Source organism: Engystomops pustulosus, chromosome 2, assembly GCF_040894005.1.
Source record: "Engystomops pustulosus chromosome 2, aEngPut4.maternal, whole genome shotgun sequence".
NCBI classification, from domain to species: Eukaryota; Metazoa; Chordata; class Amphibia; order Anura; family Leptodactylidae; genus Engystomops; species Engystomops pustulosus.
The window spans coordinates 121,099,998-121,120,638 of NC_092412.1; the positions used below are offsets into that span (position 1 = coordinate 121,099,998).

Sequence of the window (20,641 nt, forward strand, 5' to 3'; positions counted from 1 at the left end):
ACAGAAAAACGACTTTTTCCGCCTGCTACGACTCTTCTCTGAAAAGGGGCGTGGCTTTGGCGGAGTGGAAACTCAGACACAATTAATATGTGTCACAGCCATTTTTGGGCGCTGTAAACTGGCGTAAAGTAGATCAAAAGAAATTTGCTCTAGCAGGGACACAAAACAGTGCTATTGCACTGTTGCCTGTTCTCTGACTGTTGGACACATTTCTGGTGCTCAGGACAGATTTTGGTCCCAGGGACACAAAATGGTCTCAGCGCCAGAAATTTATCTGCACAGCTACACAATATTAAATGTGTGTCTTCTTACCGAGAGCAGGTCGGTAACAAAGCCAATGCAGACACTGACACTTTATGTAAATGTCCCCCACTGTGATGTTATCAGGGAGTGACAGTCCATCTCCATGACAAACTGTCTTTGTCATTTCTTAATATCTGTTACAATGTGCCAGTGCCACACAGTGCAACAGATCTTCAGCAAAAACACCATATACAGCAATTCAGTATATGTTAGGTATGAACAGACCCCCTAGGACAATTATGGCAAACCTTTTTGAGACTGAGTTATTTATTGCCAGTGCCAACACGGCTATGTATGCAGTAATGTATTGCTCTCTGCACCAAATCACATGCTGAAAAATATATGATATAAAAGGTTAGCCTGAACTTTAATGCATCCTAGTCCATGTTTCCTGGAATGACTACCACTTAGAGCAGATAGGCACTAACATTGTAAACAAAGCATTTGGAATGTATTTCAACTTTTAACCCCTTATCACCGACACTTGTTTTCAGCTTAACCCCTTAAGGACGGAGGGTTTTCCGGCTCATTTCTCGCTCTCCAACTTCAAAAATCCATAACTTTTCCATTTTTCCGTGTACAGACCTGTGTGAGGGCTTATTTTGTGCGTAACAAATTTTACTTTCCCGTAATGTTATTTATTTTAACATGCCGTGTACTTCGAAGCTGAAAAAAAATTCCAAATGTGGAAAAATTGAAAAAAAACCGCACGTGCGTCACGTTCTTGTGGGCTCAGTTTTTACTACTTTCACTCTTCGCTCCAAATAATATGCCTACTTTATTCTTTGGTTCGGTGCGATCGCGGTGATACCAAATTTATATAGGTTTTATTGTGTTTTAATACATTTTCAAAAATTAAACGAATGTGTACAAAAAAGAAAAAAAATTTTTTGCCATCTTCTGACGCTAATAACTTTTTCATACTTTGGCGCACAGAGATGTGTGAGGGGTCATTTTTTGCGAAATGAGGCGACGTTTTCATTGCTACCATTTTGAGGTCTGTGCGACATTTTGATCATTTTTTATTTCATTTTTTATGTTATGTAAAAAGGTGTAAAAGTCGCATTTCGGACATTTGGGCGCCATTTCCCGCCTCGGAGGTCACCGCCGCCTGTAACCGTTTTTATATTTTGATAGATCGGGCATTTTGGGACGCGGTGATACCTAATATGTTTGTGATTTTTACTGTTTATTATGTTTTATATCCGTTCTAGGGAAAGGGGGGTGATTTGAACTTTTAATATTTTATTAATTTTTTTTATTTTTTAAACTTTTTTTTTTATTTTTTTTTTCACTATCTTTTAGACCATCTAGGGTACATTAACCCTAGATAGTCAGATCGCTCCTACCATATACTGCAATACTTCTGTATTGCAATATATGGCATTTTTGCAGCACATTCATTACAATGAGCCACTGGCTCATTGTAACGAATCTGCAGCTGCCAGATAGCCTCGTGTCAAAAGAAGACACGAGGCTACCATGGCAACCGATCGCCGCCCCCCGATGACGTTCGGGGGCGTGGCGATCGGAAAAAAGATGGCGGCGCCCACGCGCCGCCGTCTTTTAAACGCCGCCGGCGACTTTGCCGGCGGCGTTGAAGGGGTTAATAGCCGCGATCGGTGCAAGCACCGACCGCGGTTATTAGCGGTGGGGGTTTTGTGCAATATGCAAAAACCCCCACCTCTGTATGAAGAGGACTCAGCCCGTGAGCCCTCTTCATACATCCCTTATACCTCTGCGCCGTAGAGCTACGGCGCAGAGCGTTAAGGGGTTAATGACCAGACTCTATTTTTAGAATCTGACATGTGTCACAATAATTGGTTATAACTTCGCAACGCTTAAACATATCCAGGTGACATTGAGACTGTTTTCTCATGACACATTGTACTTCCTTTAAGTTGAAAAATCTTAGTGATAAGTTTTGCGTTACATTCTGAAAAATACGGTAATAATGCGAAAATTCTCCTTTCCAAAGTTTAAAATGTTTTTGCTTTCCTAGCAGATTTTTAGACCACCCAAATAGCTTGATATCTAACATTTACCGAATGTCTGCATTATGTTTGCTTGGTTTTTTATGCATCCTCTAATTTTTCTAGGATGTAATGAAGTTTTATGAACTTTAGGTGCAATCTTTTACATTTGTATGGAAATTGCCACCACTCATGTTTTGAGGGACAACTCAGCTTTCAAGTGACTTTCAAGAGACCAGTGCCATTCAAAACAGATCTTTATTGTCACATTGTACAGGCTATAAACTTTTATTATTTAGGTAATGTAAACATACGAGCGCTTATTTTCTTGCAGAATAAGATATACTGTACAGGTACTTCATTTTGAGGATCTTTAAATTATTCAAGAGATTTTGTTAACTATTTCAAGGTAGACACAAAGAAAATCATTCATTTTTGTTTTGTTTTTTTCATACCACTTTTTGTCCACTCACTATAACTTAAAAATAATATGTTATTTTTATTCTTTGGTTCCCTACTGTTATAGTGATACCTCATTTATATAGTTGGTTTTATCTTTGCCCAATTTTACGAAAAAAACAATATTGGAGGAATTAAAAATTTTTTGTGTTGCCAACCATTCTGAGGCATCATTTCTGTATTTTTATGTTGACAGAGGTAGTTGAGGGCTTATTTTTTGTGAAAAAAATCAGTTTCTTTCCACTGGTATTGTTGGGTATGTAACTTTCTTTGATCCTTTTTAAGAACATTTTTTTGTGAGGGTATTTTATGAAAAAATCATAAATAATATGGGACTTTTTCATGTTTTTTTACAGTGTTCACCCTGCTGGTCTAACAATGATTTTGTTTTATTGTGCAGAATTTTACGGATGTAATGGTACCAAATATATCGGAGGGGTGTGTGTATTTGTGTTTTTTATACATTGTCAGGTTTTTCTACGAGAATTTGGGGCTTTATGGACTTGAACATAATTTTTTTTTATTTTTTATTTTTATTAAAATGTTTTTCACTTTTTTCAACTTAATTTTACTTTACATAAACCTGGACTGGAACCAGCAATATTCTGATCACTGGTTCAAATCCAGGACACTGCAGTACAATACTCATGTATTGTAATGCAGTGTAAAGTGTCTGTGCACGTACAGACAGTTTATGGTCTGACTGGAAGAGACATCGGGCAGCCCCGGGGCACTTGGCAGATCTTGGGGCTGCCTTGCAGAGGATCAGATCCCCCAAGAATTACAGGGGTCGCATCCACAAAGAATGCGCAATCTGAGTTATCTCTGATTGTGGGTGTTACATCGGGATTCCAGCTGTGTATCACAGCTGACACCCTGCGATCACAGTAAACGTCTTCTGGCGATTTTACGCCGGTGCCAGAAGCAGGAAGCCAGCAGCACAGACAGCACAGGGAGCCTTCATTGGACCCCGAGCTACAATGTAAAGCCATCGACACCCTGCGGTCATTTCTTCAGGGTGCCAATGAGTGACACAGGTATCCCACCCCTATGTATCTACTTAGCCCGGTCCATGTTTGACCGCAGGTGTCTTCTTCTGACTTGGCGCCATGGAAAGGCATCACTTCAAAAGAAATACCATTAATGACCGCCGGAAAAGCCCCATAGGGCGATCATTAAGTGGTTAAACAAACTGTAAATAAGTTTTCCAAGATGGCAAATGGAGAGGCCTCTTGTGCAACCTTATAGTAGGCAATAAGAAAATCTAATAGTTTAACATGACATGATTTTGGATATTAACTAAACTAGTACGTCTCTTTCAAAAGGAAAAGACACCTTTAGATTTTTTTATTTGCAAAAACCCTTGTTCTTTCACAAAAGTACATAAAAAGTTACAGTGAGCTACGTAAAACTTGCAGTATATTGAAATGCCCATTTTGGGAGGAGATGAGTGTCCTTAAAAAATTTTTCTGCCCCTCTGGCCAGAAGACCCTGCAAAAAAAGGGAAGAATGGCTTCCCTTCTCACAGCTTGGGGAAATCCAAATTGCTCTGGGCTTTAAGTACAAGAGACTGCCAGAGAATTTTCGAAGTGCTCTCAAATTGTGAAATTGTATAAGGGATTGAGTATAAGGGAGTTAGGAGAGGTAGTTGTCGGCTGAATGAATGTTTGGCCAAAAGCTATCTACTGTGTATGAGAGACAGTAGTCTTCCACTTTCGTCTTCTATTTTTACATTCTTTGCGTTCATATATCTTACAGCTGTTTAAAAGCTACAGCCAGTGGTCTGTGTATACATTGGGGTAAATTTACTTACCCGGTCCTGTCGCGATCCCTGATTCGGACGGTCCGACGAGGATGAAGTCCAGCGCGATTCATGAAATTCGTGCGGCCGAGTTCCTGCATCCATCGCTTCCCCGCGAGGTCCGCCAGAGTTCACCTTCTTCTTCCCGGTGCTTGTAAGTGCTTGTCTTGTGACGCAATTCTAAATGTTAATTCTTGCACGTTGTCCGAATCCGTCAGGTTGTCCGACGGCCAGGCCCCCAATTTCTGTTGCATGCAAGTCACAACGATGCGCCAAAATACCGGGGCAATTCAGCGCAAAACGGAAATCGTCGGGAAACCTGATGAAAATGCGCTCCGTGGACCCTTAGTAAATGAGCCCCTTTATGTCTATTATAGTCTACCCCTATGGGTATATCTGAGCGGCATAGTAAAAGTGCTTCTGGGGCATAAAAAAATGAACATACATATATTCTAAAGAAGGTGCACAGCTAGAATCAGTTCATTTGACCTCTGTACCACAGTAAAAAAAAATGCAGCTTATATCTAACCCCAAATACATTTCTGCTGCTCAACCTAACCTTCATTCAGACTCTGCATTATGAATACATACCTGAATAAGCTCCTAATATGGTCTTTTTCATATTTTTGTGTTATCAATCTTCAGATTAATGACAACAGCTAACCAATTGTATTCTACAGGATTTTTTTATATCGACAAATGGTTAATTTTTTTTCAATTTTCAGAACTTTTCAGTTTCATGGGCCACTGAGCTGATCAAAAGAGCAGAATCTATTATATATTGACACTGGTAAAAATACTATACTACTTTGTATTCATTTGGTTTATATGGATTCATAGGAGTGTAAAGATATGTAAAAATCAACTGAAATAGAAAAGTAATTGATAGATATAATAAGCATTTGTTATGGTTGGATGAAAATGTATTTGTTACTGATTCAGAGACAAGAAGCTGGCTAAATGGAAATCACAGCTGTGTCCTTTATTGCTTGCATTCTATCTATGTATGTGTGGAAAAGCAATCCTTTTATTAGAATTTCTGCTTCACTGTTTTTTTTTTCACCTGCTGTTAAACAAACTATCGAAACTGAAATAACAGGCATGATTGCAGTAAATTGAAGGAGATCATTGTCATGCTAAATTGATCTAGAAATAAAGAAGTTTAATGTAATGGGCCACATTTATTAATAGTGAGGCAAACAGAACCATGTGCCGTTAGACTCACTAATTTGCAGAGTGCACCATATTATGGAATACTGGAACATGGCGCAACCTGCATGTGCCGATTGTGCTTCAACTGAGCGCACCAGTTTTTTTTATTTTGGTTCACTCAGTGTAACGGGTGTGCGCCACGTAGTGCCAAATGGCAGCGTAACACCCCCTATCATTCAGGCTGGGTTAAGTAGGAAGAAGCCAGGAAGAAGATACTCTATTTACCCAGCAGTTCTAATCTGCCCAGCTCACAGATGGGATTCAAATTTTTAACAACAGGTTACCTACTTTGTGAATAAGAAGTGAGTCATGTACTGTGGTGTAGGAAAAAATTATACCTAATGTAATAAAGAATTACAATATTTAAAATGATCCTTATATAAATCTATATGTTAATTAACTTTTTGGTATCTAAAGGTAGTTTAATTTAGATTTTTATAGCCCAGAATTTGAAATACACATTTAGCTAACTATTAATACAATTGTTCACATACCTACTTGCACAGACTATTTAGTTATAGATATATGTGCTCTCAATAGACCCTTTAACATCTCACAACTGCATAGATTGTTTAGTAACAGGACTCCTTCAGTACCAAAAATAAAACTAAGACCCCCTTAGTAGTCAGGATAATAACAGTACCTTCACAGTAGACAATAAAGTCACAGACTTGTGCTCTGTAGTAGCCAATATAGTCACAGTGCCCTACAATAGCCAATATATTGACAGTTTCCTCATAGTAGCCAATAAGGTAACAGGGCCCCAAAAAAGTCATTATTGCCCAGTAGTTATTCATGACAGTAACCCCAGTAGCCAAAACACCACTTGTGCATTACGTTGAAACAGTGAGTGCTCAAGTGATTTTTTCAATCTGATGTTAGCCTGCACATTGGACAGACAGAGCTGGACCAATGGAGCAGAGTCATGGATGGTTGAAAGATACCTAAACATGTATGGAGAGGCCGGTAGCTTCCCATCTCATAGGCCCAACTGTTCTTTGAAGCACTGCAAGTTCACAAAATGACATACAGATATTAAGAGAAGCATATGGAAAGAAAATTGTTAACTCTAAGCTCTATTGTAGCACACTCACTGGTGTACACCACCTATTATTATAGCTGTGCTACGAGTGTTTTGATTTAAAATCTAACTTGTTTTATTTACTAGATAAATTCATTGGAATAGATATACTTTTCTCCCTTTTATTTTTTCTTTAACAACACTGCTCAAAAAAATAAAGGGAACACTTAAACAAAACAATATAACTCCAAGTAAATCAAACTTCTGTGAAATCAAACTGTCCATTTAGGAAGCAACACGGATTGACTTAACAGGCATTTACCATGACACTCTAAATAAAGGAGTGGCTCTGTAGGTGGGGACCACAGACCACTTCTCAGTACCGATGCTTTCTGGCTGATGTTTTGGTCAATTTTGAATGTTGGTGGTGCTTTCACACTCGTGGTAGGATGAGACTGACTCTACAACCCACACAAGTGGCTCAGATAGTGCAGCTTATCCAGGATGGCAGTGTGAGCTGTGGCCAGAAGTTTTGCTGTTTTTTGGTAGAGTCTAGAGGCGCTACCAGGACACAAGCAAGTACAGCAGGAGATGTGCAGGGGGCAGGAAGAGGGCAACAACCCAGCAGAAGGACCTCTACCTTCCCCTTTGTGCAAGGAGGAACAAGAGGAACACTGCCTGAGCCCTGCAAAATGACCTTCAGCAGGGCACAAATGTGCATGTGTCTTTGCAAACAGTTAAAAACTGACTCCATGAGGATGGAATGAGGGCATGACGTCCACAGATGGAGGGTGTGCTCACAGCCCAACACCGTGCAGGACACTTAGCACTTGCCAGACAACACCACGATTGGCAAATTCACCACTGATGCCCTGTGCTCTTCACAGAGGAAAGCAGGTTCACACTCAGCACATGTGACAAATGTGGCTGGAGATGCCGAAGAGAGAAATCTGGTGACTTAAACATCCTTCAGCATGACCGGTTTGACAGTGGTCAGTAATGGTGTGGGATGTTATTTCTTTGGAAGGCAGTACTGCCCTCCATATGCTTGCCAGAGGTAGCCCAACTGCCATTAGATACTGAAATGAGATCCTCAGACCCATTGTGAGACCACATGCTGGTGCAATTGGCCCTGGATTACTCCTAATGCAGGACAATTCTAGACCTTGTGGATAGAGTGTGTCAGCAGTTCCTGCATTTAAGCTATGGATTGGCCTTCTTGTTCCTCAGACCTGGGACATCTGAGAATATTTATTTTATTCACATCTAGAATTTGTTATTTGAGTGTTCCCTCAATTTTTTGAGGAGTCTATAACCATAAATTTATTTTGTTATATGACAATGGATTCCCTGAGTATCTGTGCTCATTAAGAGTTGGGAAAGAAATCAATGTGCATATGCCCCTTTATTTATAATCACATAGATTTGTTGTTACCACTTCTTTTCTTATTTTCTTTTATTGTATTATATAATAGAAGACAAAATATGGGAGACAGTGAGGCTACTTCATAGCCACTGTTTAGCAAGAAGCCCCTAGAAGATGCCAAATCTCTCAATGAAACGTATGTCGGGCGTTCCTTCTCACTTCCCCGAGTATAGTGTTAGCTTACAGGAGGGAGAGATAAAGTTAGTGATGCCAATTCATTTACCTCTGCTAATAAATAGAACATGAGCACATTTTAAGTGCAGTTGGCTACAATATGGAGTGCAGGGTTTGGTTTCCCCAGAATCTGATATCACTGACTCCATACTCCTTGGATAGCGATGCAGCCTTGCTCAGCTTGCTGTGGCTGAAAATGTATGCGGCAACATGCAATGTAGTGAGGACAGCATGTCACCCTCTGTGAATGCCGGCCGGAGGCACTACCAATTGTATGAATGATAGAGGGGTACCATAGCCACAGCATTTGCTTATTACATGGAGCAAAGGGTTATTCATAAAGGGCTCTCTCTTTATTTTTCCCTGACAATGAATGAACGTTGGCTATTGCAAACTGGATGAGTAGTAACATTACACACCTGACACAATCACATTAACATAGTGATGTTACTGCATGGACAAGTGGCTATGAAATATGCCTCACTGTCTCCCATACATTGTCTCTTGATATAATGAATACACAAATAATCAATGTGATTATAAACAAAGAGGCATACCCACATTGATTTCTATGCCAGATCTTAATGAGCACACATACTGGGAATCTATTGTCATAACAAAATAAAGATATGTTTATAGGTACAGAAAAAATAAAAGGAATATTAGTAAATAACAAATAAAAGTTATATTTTACATCTAAACACTCACACCTTTATCCCTGACCTCCTCTTTCCTTTCTATTATGACAAGCATATCCAAGATTTATTCTTCTTGTGATAAGATGGTGTGTTAAAAGACCAAGAAATGCTGTACTGTCCGTATGGATTCCAGATTCCAGAACATAAAATTATTGTATAGTAAGCCATGGAATTTCAAGATATTTTTAGTTTTCTAAGCTGCAAAGTCCGTAATTAAAGCTGAAGATTATAGTGCAGGTTATGTCTCAGGGAATATATGTAATACAATAGCTAGCTTTCTGTCTAACGTTGTATTAGAAAAAAAAACTCTTTAGAGCTTGCACATGTATTTAAGAAGTGTTTGCGCCCATTTTTGTGTCGCAGGGGTACTGTGCCAACAAAACATAATTATATTACACCTAAAGGGGCGTGTTAGTACTTAGTCGGATTTTTCCACACATTTAATAGAGCAACTACAAAAAATGGTGTCCAACACTGTATATTAAAGGCGCACCTAAAAAAAGATGGTGCACACTTCCTGAGCAGTGCAGGGTGCGCAAGATAATTGAAAACTGTGTGCAAGTACTCAATAAACTGGCGCACTCTGCACAATCATGAGGCAAACTGCACTTAGCACAGTGTGCACTACCTTTGATAAATCTGGGCCTTCCCAATGATCCCCAACAATGTTCCCTAAAATGGAAGCACTCATGCACAGAGTTCAAAGCATTTAACAGCCACGATTAGTGCCATCAAAATTTGCGTTTGTTTCCAGGGGGAGGGTTTGAGGTCAGGGTCCGGTACTTGAACACAAAATCTGAACACAATTTTAAAGAACTCCATTGGGTCATGCTCATCACTACAGAAGAAGCTTTTGACATTTTTGTACTTTTGTATAAGTTAGTCCTTGTTATAAATATCCTTTATAAAGAATATGGTATTTTTTTGATATATGACTGTAGCACTTGTAGCAGCCTTTGTGCAGAAATGTAATTGTATGTGCAACAGACCGACACAATAATAGTATGCCTTCAGTGTTGTATTACTGCATCCACATAACAATATAATTATATTTCTTTCTTCGGGCAAAGAACATGGGATTTGAGATTTATAGCTGTATGCTGTAATAAAACTGAGAGATCAATAAAATCCACTAATAATTATACTCGTTTTTGCCCAAAAGAATGTATAGTTCATGATTGATTCTTTTTTTTTTAGAAATTGCTGATTCATGCAATATGTGCAGCCAAAGTCAAACCATTAAAATGGAATTACTTTTAATTCTATATATAATCACATTTCTAGAATATGTTTAACTTATGCAATTGACCAAACATGCTACTAATTTTCATGGCCAATTAGTAGAATAAGCTATCAATATTGGATTGAGTTGGTCTGCCTACTGGAACCATCATAAAAATCATTAGAAACTCACAGCAATCCAGTGACTGCCATATTACTTGCAGAATACACCAAAAGAGAAAGCACAGTATTTGCATCTGTATGAAAAATTAAAAGCTTAAAGTGCAACTAAAGTATTTTCTATAGCTGCAATAGCTGAAAAGTATTTTTTTCAAAATACATTCATTACCTTATTATAGCTTTCCCTGCTAAAGCTCTGCTTTCACCCTGTATCCTCTCCCCTCAACCCTATGTCCTAGTTGGCAAGAAAAATTCAATGAGGGCTACAAACTGTAGGGTCAATAAAGCGTGAGGGGGTGGGACTATGCAAAGTGCCCATTTGTGCCCATTACAGGAAGCGGCTTCTTCATGTCTGCATTCTTAAGTGTATAGTCTCTCCATCATGTTCCCAGCGTTGGAAAGTAAGAAGGCTCCTAAGGGAGACTCTATGCTTGCAGAATAACTCTGCAAGCATTTGGAGACTTACAGCCATTGATGCTCCACTTGGGGATTACAGGAAGTATAGAAATATGTTTTCCAGGATGGTACAAGAAAAACGTTGCTTTACCTTGTAAAGCAGACTTCTTAGCATCAAGCATGATGTTGGGGTTTTCTTCAGAAAGCCTATTTACATGATGCAGGATAAAAGCTAAATCAGCATATCTTTTTCAAAAGGAACAGATACTCTACACTGTGCTGATGAAAAATACAGTTGGGAATTTGTTCCATATACTGGTTTGGATGTCAATATAATGCTTCCATATTGTATATAGATTAAATTTTTGGATCATGATATTCTGTTGGATGTTGTTAACCTACTTTCCTTTTTTGTCATGGTATATTAGCTGTAGGTAGTGAGAAATTGTCAAAGCAAAATTGTCTTTTTTAGAAAGGGTACAACTGCTAGACCCTACCATATTTTTCCATTTTATAATACAGAAAACATTTTATGTAATATACTTTAGAGGATATATCACGTGTTTTAAAGCAAAATGGCCTTCTGGCAAGTATTTTACAAAACAGTGATGCTATTAAATCAAATATTATTTCTCTTACAACCACTTCAGTGTATTTCATGGAACTATGTATGTCTCTAAAAAAATCATTCTCCCTCAGGTTTAAGAATAAAGTGATTTAAGGCTAAAATTGCTATAGCATAGAATGGACAATTTCAGTGTTCAGTGTATTAACAATTTAGAAACCACTTCTCTGTGGCATGTCCATTTCAGGCAGTGTAAACATGTAAGCAATCGAAATGGGATTTTGTGTTTCTGTGTTTTCCAGCTCTTCAGGGCTAAAATACAAATTAGGCAATCTGTTGCTTAGGGCAATATCTCCACACTGCTTTTTATTGGTAAACAGACCGCCATTGAGGCTTCCATTCGCTTTGTGCATAACAGAAAGAGGCCATGGAGGAACTGTTGTCAAGTGGTCTGCCAAGTGTCATTATTTGACACTATTTCAATGCACCAAAACACTGCCAGTAGCATTGCTTCATGCAGTGCCAATGACAGAGCCACATGTAAGCCAATCCTTTAATTTCCAGATGCCTACTTTCAAACCTGCAAACACAGAAACATTAAATGTCTCATTAGAGCTGATTCTATAAGCCAGTGATTTTCAACCTTTTTTGAGCCGCGGCACACTTTTTATACTTAGAAAATCCTGGGGCACACCACCAACCAAAATAGCACAAAATGACACTAAAACAGTCATAAAAGGCCTCCCTTTACTAATAAAAAGGCCCTAGCTGCCTCCCTTTACTAATAAAAAGCCCCTGGCTGCCTCCCTTTACTAATAAAAAGCCCCTGGCGGCCTCCCTTTACTAATAAAAAGCCCCTGGCGGACTCCCTTTACTAATAAAAAGCCCCTGGCGGCCTCCCTTTACTAATAAAAAGCCCCTGGCGGCCTCCCTTTACTAATAAAAAGCCCCTGGCGGCCTCCCTTTACTAATAAAAAGCCCCTGGCGGCCTCCCTTTACTAATAAAAAGCCTCTGGCGGCCTCCCTTTACTAATAAAAAGGCCCTAGCTGCCTCCCCTTACTAATAAAAAGCCCCCAGCTGCCTCCCTTTACTAATAAAAAGCCCCTAGCTGCCTCCCTTTACTAATAAAAAGGCCCTAGCTGCCTCCCTTTACTAATAAAAAGGCCCTAGCTGCCTCCCTTTACTAATAAAAAGGCCCTAGCTGCCTCCCTTTACTAATAAAAAGGCCCTAGCTGCCTCCCTTTACTAATAAAAAGGCCCTAGCTGCCTCCCTTTACTAATAAAAAGGCCCTAGCTGCCTCCCTTTACTAATAAAAAGCCCCTAGATGCCTCCCTTTACTAATAAAAAGCCCCTGGCTGCCTCCCTTTACTAATAAAAAGCCCCTGGCTGCCTCCCTTTACTAATAAAAAGGCCCTAGCTGCCTCCCTTTACTAATAAAAAGCCCCTAGATGCCTCCCTTTACTAATAAAAAGGCCCTAGCTGCCTCCCTTTACTAATAAAAAGCCCCTAGCTGCCTCCCTTTACTAATAAAAAGGCCCTAGCTGCCTCCCTTTACTAATAAAAAGGCCCTAGCTGCCTCCCTTTACTAATAAAAAGCCCCTAGATGCCTCCCTTTACTAATAAAAAGGCCCTAGCTGCCTCCCTTTACTAATAAAAAGGCCCTAGCTGCCTCCCTTTACTAATAAAAAGCCCCTGGCGGCCTCCATTTACTAATAAAAAGCCCCTGGCTGCCTCCCTTTACTAATAAAAAGGCCCTAGCTGCCTCCCTTTACTAATAAAAAGCCCCTGGCTGCCTCCCTTTACTAATAAAAAGCCCCTGGCTGCCTCCCTTTACTAATAAAAAGGCCCTAGCTGCCTCCCTTTACTAATACAAAGGCCCTAGCTGCCTCCCTTTACTAATAAAAAGCCCCTGGCGGCCTCCCTTTACTAATAAAAAGCCCCTGGCTGCCTCCCTTTACTAATAAAAAGGCCCTAGCTGCCTCCCTTTACTAATACAAAGGCCCTAGCTGCCTCCCTTTACTAATAAAAAGCCCCTGGCGGCCTCCCTTTACTAATAAAAAGCCCCTGGCGGCCTCCCTTTACTAATAAAAAGCCCCTGGCGGCCTCCCTTTACTAATCAAGAGCCCCTAGCAGCCTCCCTTTACTAATAAAAAGGCCCTAGCGGTCTCCCTTTACTAATAAAAAGCCCCTGGCGGCCTCCCTTTACTAATAAAAAGCCCCTGGCGGCCTCCCTTTACTAATAAAAAGCCCCTGGCGGCCTCCCTTTACTAATAAAAAGCCCCTGGCGGCCTCCCTTTACTAATCAAGAGCCCCTAGCAGCCTCCCTTTACTAATAAAAAGGCCCTAGCGGTCTCCCATTACAAATTAATAGGCCCTAGAGGCCCCCCTTTACTATTTAAAAGGCCCTAGAGCCCCCCTTTACTAATTAAAAGGCCCTAGAGCCCCTCTTTACTAATTAAAAGGCCCTAGAGCCCCCCCTTTACTAATTAAAAGGCCCTAGAGGCCCCCCTTTACTAATTAAAAGGCCCTAGAGGCCCCCCTTTACTAATTAAAAGGCCCTAGAGGCCCCCCTTTACTAAATAAAAGGCCCTAGAGGCCCCCCTTAACAAATAAAAAGCCCCAGCCTCCCTTTACTAATAAAAAAAAAACCCTAGCTACCTTCCTTATACAAATAATAACCCTATATACTTACCCTTGATGTCTTCTTGACGTCTCCTTCACTCCTAATGGCGATCCGCTCACCTTCTGTAGCTCCTGCACCGCGCGCCTCTGGTCACGTGACTTACGCGACCTGACGTCAGGTCGCGTCAGTCACGTGACATGGGCCGCGCGGTACAGGAGCTACAGAAGACGGGCGGATCGCCGACGTGGGACTTGGAGGTAAGTATGGGGCAGAAATACGGGGGCGCGGCGGCAGCTCGACACCGGGGCAGCCTAGTTCGGGCAACTTTCCCCCGCGGCACACTCAACCTTGTGTCGCGGCACACTAGTGTGCCGCGGCACACAGGTTGAAAATCACTGCTATAAGCAACCGTTGGGAACATGCCAGTTAGACTGCACTGCAATATTCAACAAACATTATTGTTCTGCATTTTCAACACTCCTCTGTGTCTGAATTTTTCTGCTTGAAATGCCAGGCCCCATCTCCCAGAATAGTCACTTATTTGTAACAGGTGTCCTGATGAGACATAAATATAGTCAAAATTTCAGCTGAGGGTTTTCACCAGGAGATTGGCCAAAATGCAGAGTCAGTGCCAGCATTAGTGAATCCTAGAGGTGAAATAGTAAAAATATTCTCAGCCAAGATCCAAGATCCAGCTAAGGGTAAAATCACATTGCACAAAAAATAGCAGGGAAAGGCATGTCTCAGCATTGTGAACAGTCATGGATACTACAGAGCTACAAGTGAAGATGGTATTCGATCAGAAAGCTTGTGGTTGCTAAATGGAGATGCTACTTGTGCCATGATTCAGAAACGAGACAATGAGAGTAACAAAAAAATCTGAAAACTTTAAATCTAGTAAATAGGTTTGTAAATGTGACTTTTTATAGGAAACAAATGAGAAAGTCATAAATTATTATGGCAATTGCTAAAAACGTTAAAGCATATTGTTGTATCCTATTAATGTGTAACACTGTATTTATTTCTTTTTTGTTCTTAATCTCTGTTTCTCACTTTCAACCACTCCTCTATCTTTCTATTATTTTGAAATAGCACAGTATATCTTATACGAAAAATATTGATTTCTTTAAGGTGCAAGAAATTAAAATACCCAAAGGAACTTCCTCAGATTTCAATCATTTTCATCTTTGTAAATGAAGCCTTGTCAGTGATCCTTCGATCAGTACACAGCGCAGTCAATCATACACCTGTCCATCTTCTGAAGGAAATTATACTGGTGGATGACAACAGTGATGAAGGTATGATCATTTTTAATATACTATCAGAAAAGCTGAACAAACTGAATATTATATTTAACTACAGTTAAGGGCTTCTAGAAATAAAGTTAGTTGAAATACGTGTATACAGACGGTCCCCTACTTAAGGTCACCCGACTTACAGACAACCCATAATTTAAGATGGACCCCTCTGCCCACTGTGACCTCTGGTGAAGCTCTCTGGATGCTTTACTTCAGTCCCAGACTGCAATGATTGACTGTAAGGTGTCTGTAATGAAGTTTTAGTGATGATCCTTGCTCCAATTACAGCAAAAAATTTTGAAACCCCAATCGTCACTTGGGCAAATTTTATTTTTTGTCTGGATCTACAATTATAAAATATACAGTTCCGACTTACATAAAAATTCAACTTAAGAACAAACCTATGGAACCTATCTTGTGTGTAACCCGGGGACTGCCCGTAATTTGTTATATCACTTTGAGAGGGAATGTGAGGACTGCACATATTTGTTGTGCAAAAAGTAAAGCCAGGAGCAGATATAGGAATTTTACAGATGGAGGGCTCAATCACATTACTTAAGGTGTGTTGACTATTTTAGTTAACTCACAAAACAAAAGGGGGACTACCTTGTATTACCTAACAATACAGACTGAGTTATCATGCCTAGTTAATGGATTAAGTCATCTGTGATAACCAGTGCCACATCTGTAAGTGGTAATACAGGTACTGGTTGACTATGCTTTTACATGAGGTTTGATATATGTAGCAACAAGGTCCATCTATGATAAGTATTTGTTTGCCTTTTCCATTAATGCTAAACTATTTGACTTTTTTGGTGACGTAGAGAAATATTCTCTATTATTATGTACAGTAGCAGTACAGATACATTTTAGCCACTTCCATTCTTCTACTTTTCACCTATACTATTAGAAATTGAACTGAATGTGATATTTGAGATTTATCAGTGCCTTTATGTTTCTTAGCCAGCAATCACACTGTATTGACAAAATCAAGGACAAATATTAAGCAAAATGAGCCCGAATTCTGGTGTAAATTATCTCTAAAACATTCTTAAGATGGGAAAGGAGCCTGCCTTTGGCAAAAGGGCTTCTTTCCTGGAGCTGTAAAGTGAGATTAGACAAGCTAATAATAACACAACATCAGCCACTGTGATGTATGTGCAGCTGTTACAGACTGACTACTGTAACTTTGTTCTGTCTAGCTTTAAACAGTATTAGTAAATCTTTTCAAGTGTCTAAAAAGCTTGCCAACAGCACAAGGCACATATGACGTCACTTTGTCGGCAGCTGTGTTTCTTTTGGGATTGTTGAAATATTTTTAGATACTGTAAAATCTTATTTCTATCTAAAATGGGGCCGCAGGAACACTAAAAATAAGGGCAAAATAGTGAATAAAGGGAGTCATTAAGAGAAGCAGGGACACTCTTGGGAGCTGCCATAAAATAAATAAAGCACTATCAGTGAATTGGAAAGGAATGTAACTTGTTAACTTGAACATTTTTCTATGAGCAGCTTGCTTAGTTGTCTGAGTTTGAGAGTCCTGGTCTAAACTGGAATATTTCATATATGTGAATAAAAGCATAATATAAAGATTTATGGTACAAATTTTTACAGACTTATAACACATTTTGGTTAGTAAATCACACATAAGGCAATCAGGAAAATCTATCATTGTAATGCTATGCTTGTAATTGTGACTTTTTGTTCCTCTATGTCACCCTCACGCCAGCAGCCTTCATGTCTCTTATGTCTCTCCATGCTGACTTGGCGCGGAGGTGGCATAAAAGGAAAAGTAGAAGCAATTTCTTTCAGTGTGTCAGGAATTGCAGCTATTTCAAGGCTTATACACCAGAGAACTGGCATAAATGCTTTGATAACTTTCCCCCTATATTTAATAGTACTATTACTTTTCATAGTGCATCTGCCCCAGTACATAGTGAGATATTGTTGTATACAATTAATGCTTTCTTAGGCTATATTCAAATGACAGTTGGGGCACATATGTATGTCCAAAACTTTGTGGCCGTATATACGTCCCCCATAGGCTGGCAATGGGCGCACAGAGCTATACGGTGCAGTAAGATGTCAATAAGATGTCCTATCTTGGCCTGTATTACGGTGCCATGCACCTTGTTTCTCTATGGAGAGGGGTGGGGCGAGTAGTGCTAACCCCCTCCTCTCCCATGCTATGGCACAGAGGGCATATGTTAGTGTTAATGTAGCCTTACTTGTATTTCTTTATGTATGCTATAGAATCTAAGTACATGAAGGTGCACAAAAATCTCAAAATACAACAATCTATTAATATGGAGCAACATTTAAAACTAAAAACTGTTATATTTGAGTCTGAAATAAATGTTTCTGCAATAATATATATTATTTAAAGGATATCTAACATTAGTATTAAGGTTTGTAAACCAAGCACATTGACAAACTGGTGTGTGCCGCCTCTTCTTCTAGCTTCTTAAGCCATTGTTTTCACAAAGAAAAGTTTTTAAAAATTATGCAAATGAGCCTCAGGGGCTCAAGGTTCTATAGATGTCAATGGAGCCTGGAACTCCTCACACTCATTTGCATAATTTACACACTTTTTATTTGTCAAAACAATGGCTTACGAAGCTAAAAGAAGATAGGATCCTGCCAAAGGAGGCACACACTAGTATGTCAGTGTGCTTGGTTTACAAACCTTTATTCTGGGTGGAACATTTTCTTTAATAAAGCTAAACTTATGTTTGACTTCATCTACTTTTTGTACAGCATCTACATCAATTTATGTTTGAATGGATAAGTATAAAGCAATTCTTATTTCATGTTTCATTTTCCGATTTATTTTTTTAATTACAAATTTGTTCTTTTATGAAACTGCTCTATATATTTTGCCCAGTTTGTTTGACAAACTTAATTAGCTTTCTCTATAATAGAAAGCTTGAAATGAATCCAAAAATATTTATTTGTTTGTAATTCATTCATTATTTCAGCACATGTTGTCCCCCCTATGCTACCCAATGTTAAATAAAGAAAAGGACAACATACATTTTTTATGAGCTTGCATAAATGGAATAGCCATGCTTTCTAAATAATAACCAGCAATGTTCAATTAATTTTAGCCACATTGTTGGTTTATTTGTCTGTAGTCTGAATAATGCTTGTAATCTGTCCCTGCATGTAGTCTCTCTTTAATATCTATGCAATATATTAAGTAAAGGTTTAGTTTTTACTTTTACTGAACTAAATAGTTTATATATGAAGGATTTTCCTTTTATTTTTAGAAGATGTTAAAATGATCAGCTGTACATGGGACTGTTGGTCCCAACAGATTGGAGAGGACCATTCCAAAGTGACCTCACCCTCGCCATATTGAAAGGGTATCAGTTTCAAGCTCTGTAACATTGGAGAATGTAAACAGCAGTTGATGAAAACACTTTTCATTTAACCCCTTCAAGACGTAGCCAGCTTGTACGTTAAGGCTCGGCCTTTTTTTTTGTAATCTGGCATGTGTCACTTTATATGGTTCTAACTTTTGAATACTTTACCAAAATGATTTTGAGATTGTTCTATCGTGATATGTTTTACTTCATGTTCGTAGTAAATTTCAGTTGATATGTTTTGCATTTATTTATGAAAAAAATAAAATTTGCTAATTTTTTTGAGAGGTTTGTCATTTTCAAAATTTGAAATGACTTGCTTTGATCTGATAGTTTTATCACCCAATAATTACTTACTAAAATTTCCTGTATCTCAACTTTATGTTTTTATAATTTTTTAAAAGTTATTTTATTCTTATATGACAAATAGAACAGGGTTTATCATTTTTTCCCCCAAATTTCTAAATTGACATTTTTGGGATCATTTTTGTTTTAAATGAGTTTGAAATATAAATTATTAGAATCCCCTTATGAATTCCCCCATTTTCAAAAGTATACCCTTCAAACTATTAAAAACTGTTTTAGGAAAATTTTTAACCATCTGAGTAATGCATTGTAATTAAATCTATGGGGCACATTTACTAAGGGTCTGCGGACCGCGATTCTGTTGGGTTTCCCGAATAGTTCCTTTTTGCGCCGAATTGCCCTGGGTCTTTGCCGCACGCGATCGGATTGTGGCACATCGGTGCCGGCTTGCATGTAACAGAAATCAGGGGGCATGTCGTCGGACAACTGACGGAATTTTAAAACGAAATTGTGTCGCAAGATCAAGCACTTACATGCACGAGGAAGAAGAAGGTGAACTCCGGCGGACCTCAGCGGGGAAGCGACACATGAAGGAAATTGGACGCACGACCTTAGTGAATCGCGGCAGACCTGAATCCTCGTTGGACAATGCACAGTGGGGATCGCGACAGGACCGGGAAAGTAAATTGGCCCCAATATGTTGAAGAAATTTAGAATGGTCTAATCTTGTCTGCAATACATTAATTTAGCCCTAAAATTTACACATTTTCATAAAAAGAAAAAAACCCCATCTTAAAATTTGCTATGCAATTTCTCCTGAGTACGGAGAAACCCCACATGTGGGCGTTAATTTTTATATGGGCGCACAGCGAGCCGCAGAAGAGAAGGAGCGCCATGCAGTTGTCAGTTTTGTTCTAAAGAACTAAGTAGATTTTAGTTTCCCTACCTATATGTTGTATATCAAAGTGAATTGTTCATGTATAGCTACCTGAATAATACAAAATCACTTTGTGGGAAATGGGGGGAGAAGAGTCCCATTTGGGTCCAGCAGTTCAGACTGTGATTCCATTTCCCATTTGTACTTTGCATCACCCCTCTTTCTCTCTAATTTTTGTACCCAGAATATCCAAGTCAAGGAGGTGGAGAGTTTAACACTGAAATCAAGATGGAAATTTCTGAAGCGTCCTCCCCTGTGACTGACACGCATCAGACTTCATAAGATCTGGTTAGTCATTTCACTGGATGCAGGACCATCAATTATAGTGAAGGGGTTTTCTGAGGAAGAAAGGGCTTGACTTCATTGTTAAATCTCTTCGTCCTTGACTTTATATAACCAATTTACATGTCACTTCAAAGTTGATTTTCTGGATGATGCTTTCTGGAAAGCATTCATCTGCTTGGCAAAATACTGATAGTGGTTTATTAAGTCACTTTCTTGGTACGTCACATTGGTAAGGAAAGCAAGGATGATGCCAAAGTCATCAAAGCGAGGCTGAATACAAGTCAAGGTCCGAAAGCCTGAATATTGTACATTACTGTAAAACTCATCCTTTGGCAGAGATCAGAGCTGCATTTCTGGCTGTTATTCTGGTACTGGAGACTGGTGGATTGGTGAAAT

The 20,641-nt window shown here is 39.2% G+C and overlaps 1 protein-coding gene across 1 annotated transcript in view; it reads left to right on the top strand.

Annotated features, from left to right (window-relative positions):
• Nucleotides 1–20,641, top strand: part of GALNT17 (polypeptide N-acetylgalactosaminyltransferase 17) — a 216,783-nt gene that overhangs the window by 77,266 nt on the left and 118,876 nt on the right. Inside the window, exon 3 of the mRNA XM_072136195.1 lies at nucleotides 15,186–15,352. Within this exon, the coding sequence (XP_071992296.1) occupies nucleotides 15,186–15,352 (167 nt within the window). The remainder of the gene's footprint in view (nucleotides 1–15,185; nucleotides 15,353–20,641) is intronic.